This window comes from Oncorhynchus clarkii, chromosome 27 (genome assembly GCF_045791955.1).
Source record: "Oncorhynchus clarkii lewisi isolate Uvic-CL-2024 chromosome 27, UVic_Ocla_1.0, whole genome shotgun sequence".
NCBI lineage: Eukaryota > Metazoa > Chordata > Actinopteri > Salmoniformes > Salmonidae > Oncorhynchus > Oncorhynchus clarkii.
Genome location: NC_092173.1, coordinates 23,217,052 through 23,236,578, shown reverse-complemented (window position 1 = coordinate 23,236,578; position 19,527 = coordinate 23,217,052). Strand labels below are relative to the sequence as shown.

Genomic DNA, 19,527 nt, shown 5'->3' with positions numbered 1-19,527 from the left:
TTGATGACGTCACGTGTTAGCGAGACAAATCTGTCACGTTTTATTATCCTTCATTTTACTCTGTGCGATTAGTCTTTAGTGCACTTACATCGCTTCACTACTTAGGCTGTTTCAATAACTCAACTGAATAAAGAAAAACATATGTGTGGTGTATAGACAAACGGGCCATGCAATGCTGACGAGAACAATGCATTATCAGCCTGTGCAGTGCATCGTAGGCTTCAATTGCATTGACAAATTGGCGAAATACTGTAGTTGACAAAAAACATTTTTTTTTTTACATTTGTCTGGAGATATGACATGATAGACCCGCTTTTCTTACATCATGTAAATACAGTATATTGTTCTAGTCTCGGATGTGGTGTCTGTCTGTCTAGATGGGATAATTCGCTGTCAGAAGTGACTTCGTAGCAGGTCAGGAGACTTAATGTAGCAAACGTAGCAGGTTATGATAATTAGGCTATGGTTAGTTAAAACGCAAAAATGATCGATACTATTCGAATATGCAAGTTGTCACTGACATTAGCTGCATCCTTTCAGGACATTACCCATTTCAGGCGATGTATTTATGGTACAACAAATGCCATTTATGCTATAGGAAAAAATAATTGAAAAAAAACACAAAAACACTGCAAGCCTATAGGATCATTGTAGGCTATTCGAATTGTAGGCTATTCGAATGTATTAAATAAACTCGACAGAGTGAATTTGGTCCACCAGTCGACGACCCCTGAAATAGTGCGATTGTCATGCAGCTGCTTGTCGAATAACCTGAGTTGGTGTATGGCTGCACTCAATAATAGAATTGCAGTCCTATGCTCAATATTTGGCAAAAAACAATCACACATTTTCGCAATATGGTATAAGAGAAATTACAGAGTATTTAATCAATTCACAGTGAGTGTCTTAATTATAATATCATGTTTACATTTCACTTGTGATCAATAAGAGAAGAGAAAACAAAGAAATTACAATCATTTTAATTCAATTGGCATGTTTATACCAATAATAACAAAACAGATACAGCTACAACAACAAAAAAGAGAAACTGTACACAAAATTCTAAAACCACATGGAAATCTACGGCTGCTATGTTCACTTGTAGGATTAAGTGAAAGTACAGTCAATGTTTTATCAGTACCCTCAAAAGGATAAGCTACAACCAGTATGTTTAACACTGTAACGTATTTCATGTTATTAGCTTGGCTAAAAACACACGAACAATCCTCAAATCGTACCATTACATTACATACTGCATAGAAATTATGGAAGAAAAAAAAAACCAGTTTCACAGCAGCTATATCAAATGTTATTGCAATGCCATCACCGAACAGAGACAAAAACCATTTCACATAATGCACAGGCCTGATGAAAAATCCAGTACATGTACTAGGGAGAATGAACCATAACTGTGGATTCATAATACGGTGTGGATAATAGTTACAAATTCATAGAGCACAGCTTAAAACAGAATTACCACCTTCCTACCCAACATACACAATAAAATAAGTATTATTGTATATAAACCCCCAACCCTTCTCCATACAACACAGGTTAAATAAACTGTCCCTCATAAAGCCTATGGAATGTTAGTGTCAGACAAGCTCTCCCAGTTGAATAACAAGTTCCTGATATTGGCGTGATTGCATGTCATTGCTACAAACCCGCCCCCCTCCCTCTGACAACTGAACCAGACCACAAAAGAAAAGGGAAACACACAATGACCATAACCTTTCTTCCAGAGGCGTATAAAAAACAAAAATAAAAAAAAAACGTGTTTCTACAATCTTACTACTACACAACCTGCTTTTTCTTAAGAAAATAGTTGATAAAAATATTCTTCTGAATTGTACAAGAAAGGAGGTACAGGGAGCACTGGCAAAAGGGTAAGGATGTTATTCTGCCTCATCCTCCTCTTTCTCAGGCTCGTCTGCATCAGCATCTTCCTCTTCTGCTGCCTCCTGGCGGATGAAAAAGTTACGTTCCCATATTATAGAACAGTTCTCTTAGGTCTAGTTGTTTACACTATTTGTGTGTGGGGTACAAACAGCTGCAATGCCAATTATTGTTGGTCTGTTTGTAATACCCAATACTCCTGATTTTGAATGTCGTATATCACTGGCATGGCATATCTTATAATTGAAACTAAGGTAACAAGTCTTACCTCCTCAGCTTTGGCCTCTCCGTTTTCTGCCGGTGTTGCTTCTTCCTCAGGATCTTCTTTCTTCTCCTCAGGCTTGGCCTTCTCTACTACCGCCTTTACCTTTTTGGGTTTGGCTGCTGCCTTGACTGGTGTCTACAAGAATCAGAAATACATGACATACATTTCAATGTACAAATGCATAATATGTATAATTGTATTTTGGGGGTTGAAATTAGCTGAAATTACAACATTTATTTTACCTTTGCCTTAGGCTCTGTTTTAGCTGGAGTAGTGGGTTTCTGTAAAATAATGCATATTAGATAATTAGTCCAATTACAAATACACAATAGCATCTATTCATAGAAAACATAAACAGGATATACAACATAAATTTGATCATATATAGCAAACTTACAGATGATAACCTCGTGGATCTCCTCTTTGGCTGGTGAGAAAAAGACAGTTAAATCAGCTATTGCAGAAAAAATAATGTATTCATAATATACAATTGTATAAGAGCATTAAATACTAACCTCGACTTCAGTGTCATTATTTGCCTGTGAGTGGGTGGTGGGAGAGAAGAAGTAAAATTCTTAGTAAAAACCAAGAAGAACAATCCCACAATCATAGGTCGGGAGCTGCAGAGAGAAGTGGGTGTGTAATGCTAAGGGGGATGGGCTCTCAAACTGTACCCCCACTGCCCCATCCCCAAATTAGATACAAATTATGTAATCTGAAAGTGAGTGGGGGAGGGTAAGCATTTAACATTACTATGCCATTTGACTTTTCCCATTGTCATGGTGCAAAATGGAGCCTTTGTGGTACCAACTATCTTGAGTGACAAGTAAAACGATATGTTAGTTAGGCTTTAGTAGCCCATACGCATAAAGGCTAATAAGCAGCCCCTCCCCCATCAACCGACGGAGATTTGTTATATGAATGCATCCATCCACACGTTACGTCAACCAGTCAACTGTATATTCCCGCCATTAGTTGAATATCTATAATTCCCCGATACCAGTTCACCCATATGCGCTGTGGAGCATGTCTTCAGAAATTCGCTGTTACATAATGCAACATTTGTTAGGGAAGCATAGGCAGGAAATGCACACAAACAAATCACCAAAAACTGAACACGTGACCAGCTATAAATCATGTGGTCGTTTTCTTTAGAATTACTTTCTCTAAAACCCCATTAAAGTGATACATGGCGCCGAGTTGTCGATGCCTTTCCTATTTGCAGGGGCTGCCATGACACTTCAAAGACCGTACCTTTCCGTGCCATAGGGTGTCGCGCATTACAATACGCTTTACTGCACATAGGACACAAAATGATAATATAGGATGCCACAAGCATGGGCTATTCAAAGTATATGAATATAAACGTGAACCAAATATATAGGCGATTAAAGCAATCCCAATATTCACAAAATATCCTTTAGATCATGCACGCATTTCTGCAATGGCAACATGTAGCTTAGTTACATTGCAGGTGGGTTACACCCCTTTGTCTGATCTCATTGCTGAGAAGGCTATTAAAAGCTACTTTACATTCATGAAAGACCCGATATGCGTCAAATTAAATTATATGATTAAGTAACTTATATAAAAAGTACAAGCTGCGATAGTTTATCATGTAACGTTACAGGTTACTAAAATGAGAAAGTGAGATCGAAAGCAAAATGTTACCACACTAAGTAAAAAGGCGCCACTTCCATTTCGACAAGACAGACACACTAAAACACATTCATACTTTAGAGAAAACTTGTTACATTGTATCAAGCATATTTTAGAGTACATGCGATTGTTGCAGATATTTATAAAAACACTTAATGTGAGAAATTATACATTGTAAAATAAGGTTTAAATTAAAAGGTAAACATTCCAACTTACTTTGCTTCTTTTCGGCATGGCTGCTTTGCTTGTATTGTCTAGAGAATTAGAGGACAAATTAGCCTTCTCAGTTACTGAAAATTCAATGCAGGCTTCTGAATGTGTCCGATGTAAGTCACTCAATTCCTTCAGAACACACTGTAACTAACGTAAATATTTCATCAATAGGCCTACGTCCAGAAACTAGCTGAAACTGGATTGGATCCCCCCTCTTTATATTGTATTCCTTATCCTACCAACCTGACTGGCAATTTATTCTCCGCCCCTTGTTGCCATTGATTGGCTTTAACGTCCAGGCAACAGATTTTTAAACCAAAGCAAGTTACCTGTGTGGGTAGGTCTGTATGCCAATCAGTCGTTCCAACGAAAAATGTTGACTTTAGGGGTGGGAATAGCTAGATTCAAAATGATGTGTTGCTTTCGTTGATATTATATCAGAATAATGTACACATACTGTAAATGACCGTTATAGAATTGTCAGTATTTTTTTTTATTGAATAAAGTAATGTAGTAAATTTAGCACATTTGGATACTGAATTTATATATTACATTTGAAGTTAATAAAATAGGCTGTTAAGTACGTTTCTAATATAAAACTCAGCACATAGTTCAGCCTGGATGTGGCGTCCCTTTATGACGAGCGCAGCAGCAACAAAGGTTGATAAAAAAAATGGCTGCTGGGTGCGCTTGGTTCCTGGTGTTGGGATCTGTCTTTTTGTGCAATCTCTTCAAAACACTCTTGCCGACTATTTCCTCTTTCGTAAGTAGGGGTTATTTAGGCATTGGTCGTGTGAGAAATGCAGGGTTGGCTTGTAAATCATGTAATGTTTTGGCAGATTTGCCCAGGTTATATTAGCTAGCTAGCTATTTCACCTCTCGCGCCCCCCATAAACAACAGCGAAGCTAACCAACCATTCCACCCTGTTGGCAAATGTTAAACTGTTACATTGTATCATGTAAGGTGTGTTAGACTGATAACATTGCCAGACATAACCAGGTAGATAATGCCGTGTAGTTATATATTGGGCACAGATTAAAATATCAACCATAAAATGTAAATAAGGTCGTCTGATGACATTTCTAGTCTAAATGCATATAATATGGGTTGTCATAGACTGGGTTTGTTTGAGCCCTGAATGCTAACTGGCTGAAAGCCATGGTATATGAGACTGTATACCATGGGTATGACAACATGTATTTTTACTGTTCTAATTACGTTTCTACGTCTATAATAGCAATAAGGCACCTCTGAGATGTTGTGGTATAGGGTCCATATACCATGGCTAAGGGCTGTATCCAGGCACTCCACATTGTATAAGAATAGCTCTTATGGGGGTGTACCACATCCCCTCGTGCCTTATTACTTTATTAAGCAATACACTACTAAACCAGGTGTTACCCAAGGAGGCAGAAAAATACTTGTCACTTGCAGAGGCAATTTCATTACAAAGAAAATTTACTTTTTAAATTAGTAAACATTTTTGCATGTAAATGCAATTCATGATCATCATTGTATCTGAACAACACATTTAACAGGATGACTACAATGTTTATCATACATAATGCATAATGCATAATGCAACTTTCCACTACCTTTGCACTTTTGTTGCAGTAACATACTGGTAACTAGTTCTCAAACTAGGCAGCATTCTGCCTTCTCCCTACAGTTTTCAGCCATTAGCTTCATCCACGACTACCTCATGTGGACTACAGTCCTGACGCTGTGTTTTAACGTTTAGAAACATCAATAATCATTGATCGCGATACGGCTTTTGAAAAATCAGCGAGAAAGAATGCTTCAAATAAAAAAATGCACTTACTGTAGCAGTTTTGCACAGATTCATACAGCTATGGGTACCTTCATCCAACGGAACTACACTTCCCGAGTTACGCATACACACAGGTGTTTAGAGCATGCTATATAGATAATTAGCACTGGTGGTAGCCTCTTGGCTTCCATAAACAAGCGCTGTAACATGGCGTTATGGCCGCATGGGAACACTGACCCTAAACCTATCGAGGGGTGTAACAATTTAACCTTCATTTTTTGCTGATATGAACGATAAGGTCCTTATGTTCAGATTAAGCGTCAGGGCTCTTTACAAAGCTCCACCATATAGAAGACGCCTTCGTCCAATGACTCTTATGTGTAATGTAATGAAACTTAGAGTCATGATCAAGGGCTAACTGGTAACCATCCCAAAGTGATCTCATATCAGAAACATGGCTAAATTTGTAGTGTAATAGCCCTGCTGCAGCCAGATGGTGCTGTTATTCCTTATGCATTTAAAGACATAAGGAATAACAGCACCATCTGGTGGCAGTAGATCTAGTAGTGTGTGTTTGCTATGTTTTTGCGAAATATAAAATTAAATGTTTGTCTGTTGGAATGTGAAGCTATTGAAGGTCCTTCAGAAAGATGCTGAGCAGGAGAGGGATATGCGGGCTGAGATCCAGGAGATGAAGAAGGAGCACAACTCCGTTAGCATGATGGATGAGTTTGCCAGATACGCCAGACTAGAGCGCAAAATCAACAAGATGACTGACAAGCTGAAGACACATGGTAAGAGAGACACACAATTAAAATTGATGTCCACACTACATTTATTTATTTATTTTTTTTTATTTTTTATTTTTCTGGATCAAAAAGGGGCTGTGGTAGGGGGCATGGCAATGGGCGTGGTCGGGCCAGTTGACGTTTGCATTTTAAGCCAATTTCCTGCAGTTCTACAATCCATGGAGCTGAGATACATTTTTGCAGTTTTAAAGTTAACAACATGTGATTCCACATTCTGCCATGAAGCTGAGGGAGAATTGTGCAGTTTTAATGCTATGTTCTTATGCTCAAACATAATAACAAAATCAATACTGCTGAATTCATTGCTTTTGGAATTTTCTCCCCGACTGTTTATTTAAGTTATTGTTAGTTCTTAAAGATGATTTCATTTAAAAATATATCTTTATTGTCTTTTCTACATACTTTATATCAGTTTTTAGTCATTTAAGTTTACACTGAAAGCATTTTTCCATCCCGGAAATTTTATTTAACACTGTTCGGTGGCCCGAAAAAAAACGCCTGCCCAAGGATTACAATGACAGAAAAATCCCTGATATAGAGATAAGAGTGATCCATTATCAAATAAAATAAAATAAAGTTTTATTTGTCACATGCGCGAATACAACAGTTGTAGATAGACCTTACCGTGAAATGCTTACTTACAAGCCCTTAATCAACAATGCAGTTCAAGAAATAGAGTGAAGAAAATATTTACTAAATAAACTAAAGTAAAAAATAAAAAGTAACACAATAAAATGTATTTATTTTACCTTTATTTAACTAGGCAAGTCAGTTAAGAACAAATTCTTATTTTCAATGACGGCCTAGGAACAGCCTGTTCAGGGGCAGAACACACCAATACAGTCAGTTAACTGTCAGTCCAACACTCTAACCACTAGGCTACCCTGCCGCCCCAAAATAACAATAACAAGGCTATATACAAGGGGTTCCCGTACCTAGTCAATGTTCGGGGGTACAGTTTAGTCAAGGTAATTTGTACATGTAGGTTGGAGTGAAGTGACTATGCATAGATATTAAACAGCAAATAGCAGAAGTGTAAAAACAAAGGGGAGAGGTCAATGTAAATAGTCCGGGTGGCCATTTGATTAATTGTTCAGCAGGCTTATAGCTTGGGGGTAGAAGCTGTTAACTTCTTGAATCTACTTGAGACGCAATGTCTCAAGTAGGCACCTGGAAATGCAAATGCGCTACGCTAAATGCTAAATGTACTCGTTAAAACTCAAACCTTGATCAAAATTCACAAGCAGGGTATTGAATTAAAGCTACACTCGTTGTGAACCTAGCCAACAAGTCAGATTTTTAAAATGCTTTTCGGCGAAAGCATGAGAGGCTATTATCTGTTAGCATGCACCACCTCAAAATGCCTGAATGCGACGTAAACAAAGACTCTGCTTATCCGACGCAGCACAAAACGCAGAAATAAAATATAAAACATTCATTACCTTTGACGAGCTTCTTTCTTGGCACTCCTATATGCCCCATAAACATCACTATTGGGTATTTTTTTCGTTTAAATCGGTCCATATATACCCAAAATAGCTTTCTATGGAAGCTGTGTCATTCAGAAAAAAACATTGTTTTTAAACGCTGCGTCATTTTTTAAAATTAAAAAAGTTGACGATAAACTTTCACAAAACACTTCGAAATCCTTTTGTAATCCAACTTTAGGTATTAGTAAACGTTTATAATCTATCAAAATGATTACAGGGCGATGTATATTCAATAGCTCCTCGTCTGCAAATCAATGGCTGCCAATGTCCACATTTACAGCGTCCTGGTGGAGACTGGGAGAAACGGAAGCCAGATAGTTGGATTTTCCAACAAAAAATTCAATTGAAAATGACGACAATGGCGACATCGTGTGGAATTTGTATGAATTGCATGCAGGTCGATATTAAATTTTGTCCTCTTTTAACAACCCATGAAAGTGACTTATGGAAATTATTTTTAGCTTTCAGAGAGCAGTTTTTCTTGCGTTTTTCAATGAAACACACGATCTGTTATAGTCACAGCCGTGATTTAACCAGTTTTAGAAACTTCAGAGTGTTTTCTATCCACACATACTAATCATATGCATATACTATATTCCTGGCATGAGTAGCAGGACGCTGAAAAGTTGCGCGATTTTTAACAGAATGTTCGAAAAAGGAGGGGGTAGAAGTAAGAGGTTTAAGGAGCCTTTTGCACCTAGTCTTGGAGCTCCGATACTGCCTGCCGTGTGGTAGCAGAGAGAAAAGTCTCTTATGAATTTTTTGAGCCTTCCTCTGACTCTGCCTAGTACATAGGTCCTGGATGGCTGGAAGTTTGGCCCCAGTGATGTACTGGGCCGTACACACTACCCTCTGTAGTGCCTTACGGTCAGATGCCGAGCAGTTGCCATACCAGGCAGTGATGCAACTGGTCAGGATGCTCTCGATGGTGCAGATGTATAACATTTTGAGGATCTGGGGACCCATGCCAAATCTTTTCATTCTCCTGAGGGGGGAAATGTGTTGTCGTGCCCTCTTCAAGACTGTCTTGGTGTGTTTTGATCATGATAGTTTGTTGGTGATGTGGACAATAAGGAACTTGAAACTCTCGACCCACTCCACTACAGCCCCATTGATGTGAATGGGGGCGTGTTCGGCCTTCCTTTTCCTGTAGTCCACGATCAGCTCCTTTGTCTTGCTCACATATTTGCACATTTATTACAAATAAAAAAATGGAAATATCACATTTACATAAGTATTCAGACCCTTTACTCAGTACTTTGTTGAAGCACCATTGGCAGCAATTACAGCATCGTGTCTTCTTGGGTATGACTCTACAAGCTTGGCACACCTCTATTTGGGGATTTTCTCCCATGTTTCTCTGCAGATCCTCTCAAGCTCTGTCAGGTTGGATGGGGAGTGTTGCTGCACAGCTATTTTCAGGTCTCTCCAGAGATATTTGATTGGGTTCAAATCCGGGCTCTGGCTGGGCCACTCAAGGACATTCAGAGACTTGTCCCGAAGCCATTCCTGCGTTGTCTTGGCTGTGTGCTTAAGGTTGTTGACCTGTTGGAAGGTGAACCCTCGCCACAGTCTGAGTGCTCTGGAGCAGGCTTTCATCAAGGATCTCTCTGTACTTTGCTCAGTTCATCTTTGCCTCGATCCTGACTAGTCTCCCAGTCCTTGCCGCTGAAAAACATCCCCACAGCATGATGCTGCCACCACCATGCTTCATCGTAGGGATGGTGCCAGGTTTCCTCCAGATGTGACACTTGGCATTCAGGCCAAAGAGTTCAATCTTGGTTTCATCAGACCAGAGAATCTTGTTTCTTATGGTCTGAGAGTCTTCAGGTATCTTTTGGCAAACTCCAAGCGGGCTGTCATGTGACTTTTACTGAGGAGTAGCTTCCGTCTGGCCACTCTACAATAAAGGCCTGATTGGTGGAGTGCTGCAGAGATGATTGTCCTTCTGGAAGGTTATCCCATCTCCACAGAGGAACTCCAGAGCTCTTTCAGAGTAGATCTAGATCTCTGTCGGATTGACCATCAGAGTCTTGGTTACCTCCCTGACCAAGGCCCTTCTCCCCTGATTGCTCAGTTTGGCCAGGTGGCCAGGAAGAGTCTTGGTGGTTCCAAACTTCTTCCATTTAAGAATGATGGAGGCCACTGTGTTCTTTGGGTCTTTAAATGCTGCAGAAATATTTTGGTACCCTTCCCCAGATCTGTGCCACGACACAGTCCTGTCTCAGAGCTCCTAGGACAATTCCTTTGACCTCATGGCATGGTTTTTTCTCTGATATGCACTGTCAACTGTGGGACCTCAATGATGATCAATGGAAGCAGGATGCACCTGAGCTCAATTTCGAGTCTCATAGCAAATGGTCTGAATAGTTATGTAAATAAGGTATTTCTGTTTACTATTTGTAATACATTAGCAAAAAAAAATTTACACTGCTTTGTCATTATGGGGTATTGTGTGTAGATTGCTGAGGATATTTATTTATTTAATCTATTTTAGAGTAAGGCTGTAACGTAACAAAATGTGGAAAAAGTCAAGGGGTCTGAATACTTTCCGAAGGCGCTGTGGTGTTCCCTTCGCCCAGGTGGGAAAGGGCAGTGTGTAGTGCGTTTGAGATTGCATCATCTGTGGATCTGTTGAGGCGGTATGGAAATTGGAGTGGGTCTTGGGCTTCCGGGATGATGATGTTGATGTGAACCACGACCAGCCTTTCAAAGCACTTCATGGCTACCGAGTGCTACCGGGCAGTAGTCATTTAGGCAGGTTACCTTTGCTTTCTTGGGCACAGGGACTATGGTGGTCTGTTTGAAACATGTAGGTTTTATAGACTCGGTCAGGGAAAGATTGAAAATGTCAGTGAAGACACTTGCCAGTTGGTCCGCGTATACGTCCTGGTAATCCGTCTGGTCCCACGACCTTGTGAATGTTAACCTCTTTAAAGGTCTTGCTCACATGGGCTACGGAGAGCATGATCACACAGTCGTCCGGAACAGCTGGTGCTCTCATGCATACTTCAGTGTTACGTTGCCTCGAAGCGAGCATAAAAGGCATTTAGCTCATCTGGTAGGCTTGCGTCACAGGGCAGCTCGTGGCTGGGTTTCCATTAGTAGTTCGTAATAGTTTGCAAGTCCTGCCACATCCGACGAGTGTCAGATCCGGTGTAGTAGGATTCAATATTAGTCCTGTATTGACGCTTTGCCTGTTTCATGGTTTGTCTGAGGGCATAGCGGGATTTCTTATAAGCGTCCAAATTAGGGTCCAGCTCCTTGAAATGGCAGCTCTAGCCTTTAGCTCGGTGCGGATGTTGCCTGTAATCCATGGTTCTGGTTGGGATATGTACGTATGGTCACTGTGGGGACGACATCGTTGATGCACTTATTGATGAAGCCTGTGACCGATGTGGTAAACTCCTCAATGCCATTGGATGAATCCCGGAACATATTCCAGTCTGTGCTAGAAAAACAGGCCTATAGCGTAGCATTCGCGCCATCTGACCACTTCCGTATTGAGCGAGTCACTGGTACTTCCTGCTTCAGTTTTTGCTTGTAAGCCGGAATCATGAGGATATAATTATGGTCAGATTTGCCAAATGGAGGGCGAGGGAGAACTTTGAACTCGTCTCTGTGTGTGGAGTAAATGTGGTCTAGAGTTTTCTTCCTCTGGTTGCATATGTGACATGCTGGTAAATCGGATTTAAGTTTGCCTACATTAAAGTCCCCAGCCACTAGACGCGCCGTTTCTGGGTGAGCATTTTCTTGTTTGCTTATGACCTTATACAACTCGTTGACTGTGGTCTTAGTGCCAGCATCGGTTTGTGGTGGTAAATAGACGGCTACGAAAAATATAGGTAGATAGTGTGGTCTACAGCTTGTCATGAGGTATGCTACCTCAGGCGAGCAATACCTCGATACTTCCTTAATATTAGACATTGCACACCAATTCTCAGGAATGACAATGGTTTGTTTAGAAAGCACTCTTCAGTAGTATACTGTTACAATATTATATTTTTACAGTGGCAAATACAGGTTGCGACAAAAACCCCAAGGCAATTTTTATGTTTTTGTTTGAAAATATCTAGTTTTGAATTTGTCAAAAAGGCAACAAAAAAAGTCTACAAGTTCACTCTTTACCACATTGTTTAGATGAGTCACAATGCAGGTGACTTTGAAATATGTTGTTTCGTACATTGAGAAAATAAACTTTTTGTCTCTAGATCCTCCCTACTGTACACCCAAACAACTGTCTCTAACTCTCTCCCATGCTGTGTCAGTTCAGGGCCACTGCCTATCAACTAACATGCCTTCAAGTTCAAATCCTGTTGTTCAACAGGAATATTTCACTATTTTGGAATGAAAAGTGTTTTCACATTGAAATGCACCACATGCGTATTTCTCCAGTCATATGCACTGGTCACACATCAGGCTTATTTTCCCTGCCAACCCCTCCCTTATGCCATACCATACAAAACAGGTTATATTCCAATGCATGTTGTGTAGTATTTACACTGAAAGTAATTGAGAATAACACACAAAGGGCAACTGTTATTAGAGCTGTCGAAATTCCTATATTTAGAGAATGGATACCAATAATTAATTTAGATGGTTCCTCTGCAGATAAGATCTGTTTTTTTCTTCTTTACAGTCAAGTCTAGAACTGCTCAACAAGCCAAAATGAAATGGATGGTGAATATAGGTTTTTACATCCTCCAGGTGAGTATTAAACATATTGGAATTAGAAATATATCCTATATTCTTTAATTGGTAAAAAATATACATACATTTTTTAAATGTCAGTTTTCACCACCGGTGACATGCACAAGTGATTGTGTTGCATTTTGATGCACTGAATCAGGTTGTTTTCTGTTGTCTCTCTAGGCTGCTCTGATGATCTCCCTGATTTGGAAGTATTATGCTGACCCAGTGACTGTTGTACCCAGTAAGTGGATTGCCCCCCTGGAGCAGCTGGTGGCATTCCCATCTGGAGTAGCAGGTAAATTGTGTGATTACAACGCCTGAGGATTGAGGCCCACACTCGCTTTTGATTGTGGGTAAATTCATAGTAATCAAGTTTAGTGTTTAATCTGTAAACTTTGGCTAATTATAGACGACTTCTTAATGTCTCGTCTATTCGTTCTCTTTAAATACTGAAGATAGAATCACATGACTCGTTTCCTCTCTTAACATGGAATTCTCATTGAACTGGTTCAAAATGCCATGTTGAATGCACATTTTTGTTTTTACTTACATCAAATACTACTAACTGACAACTCTGACAATTACTATTTGAACCCAGCCTTTGTATCCTTTCAGGTGGTGTTGGAATCACATGCTGGCTGGTGGTGTGCAACAAAGTGGCATCTATTGGTCTACATGCAATTAGCTAAGGAATGGGATCTTTTATTAATGTCTTATTTATTCCCCAAATGCTCTGAGAATGAAGTCAGGCATTGTTAGTCAGCACTTTGATATTAAAGTGTAAATTGGTACTGTTGGTAAGCACTTTTACAAAGCACCCCATATTCAAACATTGCCTTACATTGCCAATGTTATTGCACATATTTTAGTGTCTCTTATGTTGGCTTCGGAATCGGATGTTACACTACATGGCCAAAAGTATGTAGACACACCTTCAAATGAGTGGATTTGTCTATTTCAGCCACACGTTGCTGACAGGTGTATAAAATACAGCACACAGCCATGCACTCTCCATAGACAAACATTGGCAGTATAATGGCCCATACTGAAGAACTCAGTGACTTTCAATGTGGCACTGTCATAGGATGCCACCTTTCCAACAAGTCAGTTCGTAAAATGTCTGCCCTGCTAGAGCTGCCCCGATCAACTGTAAGTGCTGTTATTGTGAAGTGGAAACGTGTAGGAGCAACAATGGCTCAGCTGCGACGTGGTAGGCCACACAAGCTCACAGAACGGGACCGCTGAAGCGCATAGTGCGTAGGAATTGTCTGTCTCCGTTGCAACACTCACTATCGAGTTCCAAACTGCCTCTGGAAGCAACGTCAGCACAAGAACTGTTCGTCGGGAGCTTCAATGGGTTTCCATGGCCGAGCAGCCGCACACAAGCATAAGATCACCATGTGCAATGCCAAGTGTCGGCTGGAGTGGTGTAAAGCTCTCCGCCATTGGACTCTGGAACAGTGGAAACGTGTTCACTGGAGTGATGAATCACCATCTGGCAGTTCGACGAACAAATCTGGGGTTTGACGGATGCCAGGAAAACGCAACCTCCCTGAATGCATAGTGCCAAATTTAAAGTTTGACGGAGGTAGAATAATGGTCTGGGGCTGTTTTTCATTGTTTGGGCTAGGCACCTTAGTTCCAGTAAAGGGAAATCTTAACGCTTACAGCGTAAAATGACATTCTAGACAATTCTGTGCTTCCAACTTTGTGGCAACAGTTTGGGGAAGACGCTTTCCTGTTTCAGCACGACAATGCCCCTGTGCACAAAGCGAGGTCCATACAGAAAAGTTTTGTTGATCGTTTTGTCGACCTGACCTCAACCCCATCAAACATCTTTGGGATGAATTGGAAGACCTCACTAATGCTCTTGTGGTTGAATGGAAACAAGTCCCCGCAGCAATGTTCCAACATCTAGTGGAATGCCTTCCCAGAAGAGTGGAGGCTGTTATAGCAGCAAATGGGGGTCCAACTCCATATTAATGCCCATGATTCTGGAATGGGATGTTCGACGAGCAGGTGTCCACGTACTTTTGGCAATCTAGTGTATTTCACAAATTGCTTCACTGCGTAATGATTGTATGAGCATGTTTAATGACCGTTTTAAATCTAATTTCAACTGATTGAAATGAGTTGAGCAAGTGTTGCAATTGTTTCATATTGTTATGCAATTTTGTTCATGTTAATTGTAGGCATGGTCTGTAGCACATTTTCATTTGTTGAATGAAACCTGAACTAATATTACAAAGTTTACTGTTTGGATTTTGGAAGTGTTGAAGTATGCATAAGAATTATGCATACTTCAACACAATAAAGAATTTGAAAACTGAAGGCCTAAAGTGTTGGTTGTTCTTAGCATCTTGGGTATTTTAGAGAGGCTTTTATAAAAAACTAAGTGTACCGTTGTGGCATAGGTGGCATCTTCATTGAATGTTGCTTTTATTACAATCTGATTTCAAGGGAGTTAAGGAATTTGTCATGAGCAATAGTTTCAGAAAACAAAAAATTCAATGAAGTAATGTGTTGAGTTGCCATGGCAGATAAATAATAATTTATCAAATTATAAAAATATATTATAATTTTGTATACTTCTTGGGTCAATAAAAAATTATCTTGGTCTCCCAGGTGAGACCGGGCTAGCGTCTCCTGTATGGTAAGAGGACGTTCTGTCCAGGTCTGTGCTTTTAACTCTGGATCTGCCTGTCTGCATGGCCATTTGGATCAGTGATTGGGGCCTGGCCAAAAAGCTCTTTCATCAAGATACTCTTCTTGCTGCGGACTACGCCATCTTCCGGTTGAGGGTCCATGGTGTCACGCCTTTGGCACTTCTCTGCTGGTAGAGTGACGGAGGGCTCATACGCCCTAGACCCCAGGTTCTCCACCCTGGCTTGGCTCTTGATGTATTTAGGAGGGCTCTTTCTCAGGCTTTGGCTATGGCTGGCATAGGCAGGCTTCCCACTGTGTAGGTTCTGGATGGTTTCTTTGAATGTGTAGAGGCGCTTGGTCCTGGGAGAGGATTCGAGGGCCTTGTTGGCACGTTCTGTATTCAGAAAGTCATCCAGAGTGTACCGGACCTGGCTTTCAAATGGCTCTGTTTGCTCTCCTTCTGAAGCCTTGAGGGAACTCGCTGCCTCCTCTGCAAGGCAATACTTCTTACCCTAAAGTTGTGGATCCTCCTTGTCATAATCACCATGCAGCTCTCCATCGTCTGTGGATAAATAGGATAGTTGCTTGCACATAAAAAATTAAAAATTGGGGCCATAATTTTCTTGGCTTTTTTGGGGATATAACATGACACAGGAACGGTTATTTCAGTCCTGTTACTTACGTGAGCTTTAATTAGTCCCAATGTTTGGGAGTTTTTTGTGTTTGCTCTCTTGTTTGCATATACTCTGTGACTGGAGAGTACACACTTCAGAATCTAATTTAAACATTTATTTCCTCAATATCCCCTTAACTTTGCATCTGTTTATTGGTAGTCCCAATAGGCTGTAGTAAAGTTTTTTATATCCTTACCAGCAAAATGTTCATTATCGTATGATCCTCTGTCATCCACTAACGGGTCTGCTGTGTCACTTCTGTCTGGGAAGCCAATTGCAAAGGACTCCTGAAAAAAAAAAAACATATAAACTTTACACTGGAACTCAATACACAAACTTTTATCAAGGAGTTAATATTTGCTTTTATCTGTCAATATTGAATAAATGTTTTATTTACCGTTACCCATTTAAACAGCATTCTGCACAGAATGGGAGAGAGAACGAAACTCATTTACATACCCAGCTCAAACTCTTCTGCTTCTCCAACTTCAGATGCTGGAGTGAACAGGCATATTCTAGTTCAAATTGGCACAGAGCCTCGATGGGGAGAGAGGATATGTCATCTGTTTGAACAGATTTAGTTTCTCTTGCTCCTGTTAATGGCAAAATATATTAATCCTCAAGTTAAAAAATGTTTGATCTGGATCATGGGTTGAACATGTTAAAAGTTAAAGTAGCTCATAATGTGTTTGTACCTTTTCTGTTCCAGCCTTTTGGAAATCTATGTGAGTAGATTTTGTGGATCTCCAATTCTCTCTCTCTTTCCTATATTTCGTGTTAAATGCATCAGTAAGCCATTTCTCAAGAATGCAATATGTACAATAAATGTTCATTTCTCAAATGTAGTGTTATCATCCTGATATCTATTACCAGGCAGGTTTACAAGTTGCCCGATGACTCAAACTGAATTTGTCCGCTGCTCTTATGTTCGCTACATACTTCAGTCTGAAACTGACATCTTTTAAGTTGTTTGTGGGGATGTCAAAATGAGGGGTGTTGTACAAAATAAAGTAATCAGCGATTGGATCATCTCTAATCAATTAGAGTATCAAAGCCAATTATGAATTTTCAAAACGCAGCTTTACCCATGTGTGTTCTGGCTCTGGCCCAACCCATCGTTTTCTGGGACCAATTAGAATGGTTATAATGTATTTACATTATATAAATTGTCGGGGAGGTACTCAGATCCAGATTCATTGCGGAGAAAAAACTAACGTCCGTGGGTGTGGTGTAGCGTTTGGGTAGCCAGGCAAGTTAAGGAAATGGGTATTTTACTCCAACCTTCAATTATTCCTTCAGAAATATAGCAATATTAGACTCCCTCTTGTGTTTACATTGCAGTACTGCGAGTTAAATCACATTACCATTCTTTCAAACAACAGTACTGTTCCAAATCTACTAAAATCTGGAACAGTTTACCTACACTGATTGTACAAAACATTTCTGAACACCTGCTCTTGCCATGACATAGACTGACCCGGTGGAGGCATATTAGGAAGGTATTTCTAATGTTTTTTACACTCTGTATGTTGCTGCTCTCAAGTTCTTTATAAACTTACTTAGATTTTTTTGGTCAACAGATTGATCTGTGTCTGGAGGTAATCAGCCAGCTCTCTGGCTTCATTGGTCTTCCTTGTTTCTGTGGCAAGAGGGTGATTGAAGGATATCTGGCTCAGCTCAAGATTCCTTTCTAAGTCCTGCAACACAATTTATTTACATTTCACTACAGATATAACATTGTGGTACTATGTGTGCATTATCAATCTAGCATAACTGTGTTGACCCTGTCCACCTATATCGGTCTCCCCATAGAAGACCAATACAAATGGACAGAGTTGAAAACCCAATCAGTTTCAATCCAAACATCCACCTGGCCTGTGAACATGTATTTAAACCTCATTTTACCAGGTAAGTTGACTGAGAACACATTCTCAGTTACAGCAACAACCTGGGGATGAATGAGCCAATTGTAAACTGGGGATGATTAGGTGATCATGATAGTATGAAGGCCAGATTGGGAATTTAGCCAGGACACCAGGGTTAACACACTTACGATAAGTGCCATGGGATCTTTAGTGACCACAGAGAGTCAGGACACCCATTTAACGTCCCAGTCTTAGCTTCAGAAGCAAGCCAGCAGTGGGATGCAGTGTGCTGCTGGAGTCAGCCCTGCCATGTGAGTGCATGTACTGTACCTGTATCCTCTTGTTCTTCCTGTGTAGGTCCACAGTGATCAGGGCCAGCCTGTGGCTCAGCTCTTCCCTCTCTTCCAGGCTGCAGTCCTCGCTGAGCAGCTGCAGCCGGTACAGAGCGTCTTTGGTGCGCAGCAGCTCCAACTTTGTGCCCCTCAGACGCCTGGATAGACAGCTGCGGCGGTTGCGGGCTTTAGAACCTGACGGTGTGGGTGGGTGCAAAACATTATGACCTTAGCCAATGCTACAAAAGCAGATTATTGTTGTTAGCGGATTAGGAGTTTGTTATAGCTGTGTTATAAATCAATTATTCAAGCCCAATTTTTTTTACTGAAGCATACCCGGGGAAGGCCACTCTGTGAATCCTGGAAGCGCTGTAGCACCACCGCGTGGCGGCCCTGGAGCTGCTTTAGCAACTTGTTCTCTGTGGCGACACCACTCAGCTGCTGCTGTAGCTCCCACACTTGGCTGTTGAGTTCCTTGATGCGGTGCCTGTGGGCAGAACTGGTGCGCTGGTTTGAGCCCTGCAGGGGCTTGATTGGAGGGGAGCGAGAGGCCTTGTGGTTCCTTGAAATAGTGTTTTTCTTATTTTTGCACCACTGCCCTCTTTTGTTTTGAGCTGAGAGGAAAAGGGCACCTAAGTGTGATGCTTACATGGGAATATGCTGCAAACCATCTCGGCCTATAGGCCTACACTTATGTAATTATAGGTAGACTGTCTGTAGCAATGAGAAGATATGTAATATCAGATTGATATCACACACTTCGTGCTTTCTCTGTCTTCGTGCTTAGACCTGGCTTCTTGCTTGGTGAGAGGGAAAGGGTCCTATTTGCAGTAGTGTCAGCCTCCTCCTTGTAGTCTGACTGGGTGGATGACCCCTGAGAGTCTTCCCTGCTGCCGGTCCTACTGCTGTATCCCTTGCTTGACCTGGAGGAGGTGAACTGGCCTGAGGAGCAGCTTGAGTCTGCATCGCCTGCACCCACTTCATAGTTAGCATTGTCCTGCTGCACTATGCCTCTGCTGTGGTGTCTCAGCCTCAGAGACATGTGTCCCCAAAGATAAGCCCGCACCAGTTTCTGTAATATAGTAGACAGATATCCAATGAGCTGGAGTAGATAATTTAGCCACACTGTATGTGAAATTATAAGAACCAAAACAATCTATACTTTCAACTATAGCCTACTTACATTCATTAATAGTTTAATACATTTAGCTAAT

The 19,527-nt window shown here is 40.7% G+C and overlaps 2 protein-coding genes and 1 pseudogene across 3 annotated transcripts; 1 reads left to right on the top strand and 2 right to left on the bottom strand.

The window, feature by feature from the left end:
• Positions 1-964: 964 nt before the first annotated feature.
• On the bottom strand, positions 965-4,297 carry LOC139385999 (non-histone chromosomal protein HMG-14-like). Of its 2 annotated transcripts, none has more exons than XM_071131316.1 (6): positions 4,037-4,297; positions 2,677-2,700; positions 2,559-2,588; positions 2,404-2,442; positions 2,165-2,296; positions 965-1,961 (listed from the first exon to the last, which is right to left on the bottom strand). In XM_071131316.1, the coding sequence occupies exons 1-6, from the start codon at positions 4,052-4,054 to the stop codon at positions 1,896-1,898; spliced, it is 309 nt and encodes a 102-aa protein (XP_070987417.1). In that variant the 5' UTR covers positions 4,055-4,297; the 3' UTR covers positions 965-1,895. The 2 variants fall into 2 exon arrangements, with proteins under 2 accessions (XP_070987417.1, XP_070987418.1); XM_071131317.1 differs by having other exon boundaries at positions 965-1,958; positions 4,037-4,224.
• A 115-nt stretch (positions 4,298-4,412) lies between these two features.
• Positions 4,413-15,127, top strand: LOC139386020 (guided entry of tail-anchored proteins factor 1-like). Its single transcript, XM_071131400.1, has 5 exons — positions 4,413-4,796; positions 6,434-6,599; positions 12,744-12,811; positions 12,977-13,091; positions 13,412-15,127. Exons 1-5 carry the CDS (start codon positions 4,707-4,709, stop codon positions 13,483-13,485), a joined length of 513 nt encoding a protein of 170 aa, XP_070987501.1. The 5' UTR covers positions 4,413-4,706; the 3' UTR covers positions 13,486-15,127.
• Positions 15,128-15,404: 277 nt separating this feature from the next.
• LOC139385738 (lebercilin-like protein) lies at positions 15,405-19,502 on the bottom strand (annotated as a pseudogene).
• Positions 19,503-19,527: the final 25 nt, after the last annotated feature.

What these genes read in the sequence shown, in the direction of transcription:
- LOC139386020 (XM_071131400.1), top strand. Translation starts at nt 4,707, where the DNA reads ATGGCTGCTGGGTGCGCTTGGTTCCTGGTGTTGGGATCTGTCTTTTTG. An exon ending in TGCCGACTATTTCCTCTTTC is followed by an intron (nt 4,797 to 6,433) that starts GTAAGTAGGGGT and finishes TGGAATGTGAAG; the next exon opens with CTATTGAAGGTCCTTCAGAA. An exon ending in TGACAAGCTGAAGACACATG is followed by an intron (nt 6,600 to 12,743) that starts GTAAGAGAGACA and finishes TCTTCTTTACAG; the next exon opens with TCAAGTCTAGAACTGCTCAA.
- LOC139385999 (XM_071131316.1), bottom strand. An exon ending in ATAATGACACTGAAGTCGAG is followed by an intron (nt 2,589 to 2,676) that starts GTTAGTATTTAA and finishes TTTTCTCACCAG; the next exon opens with CCAAAGAGGAGATCCACGAG. An exon ending in GAGAGGCCAAAGCTGAGGAG is followed by an intron (nt 1,962 to 2,164) that starts GTAAGACTTGTT and finishes TTCATCCGCCAG; the next exon opens with GAGGCAGCAGAAGAGGAAGA.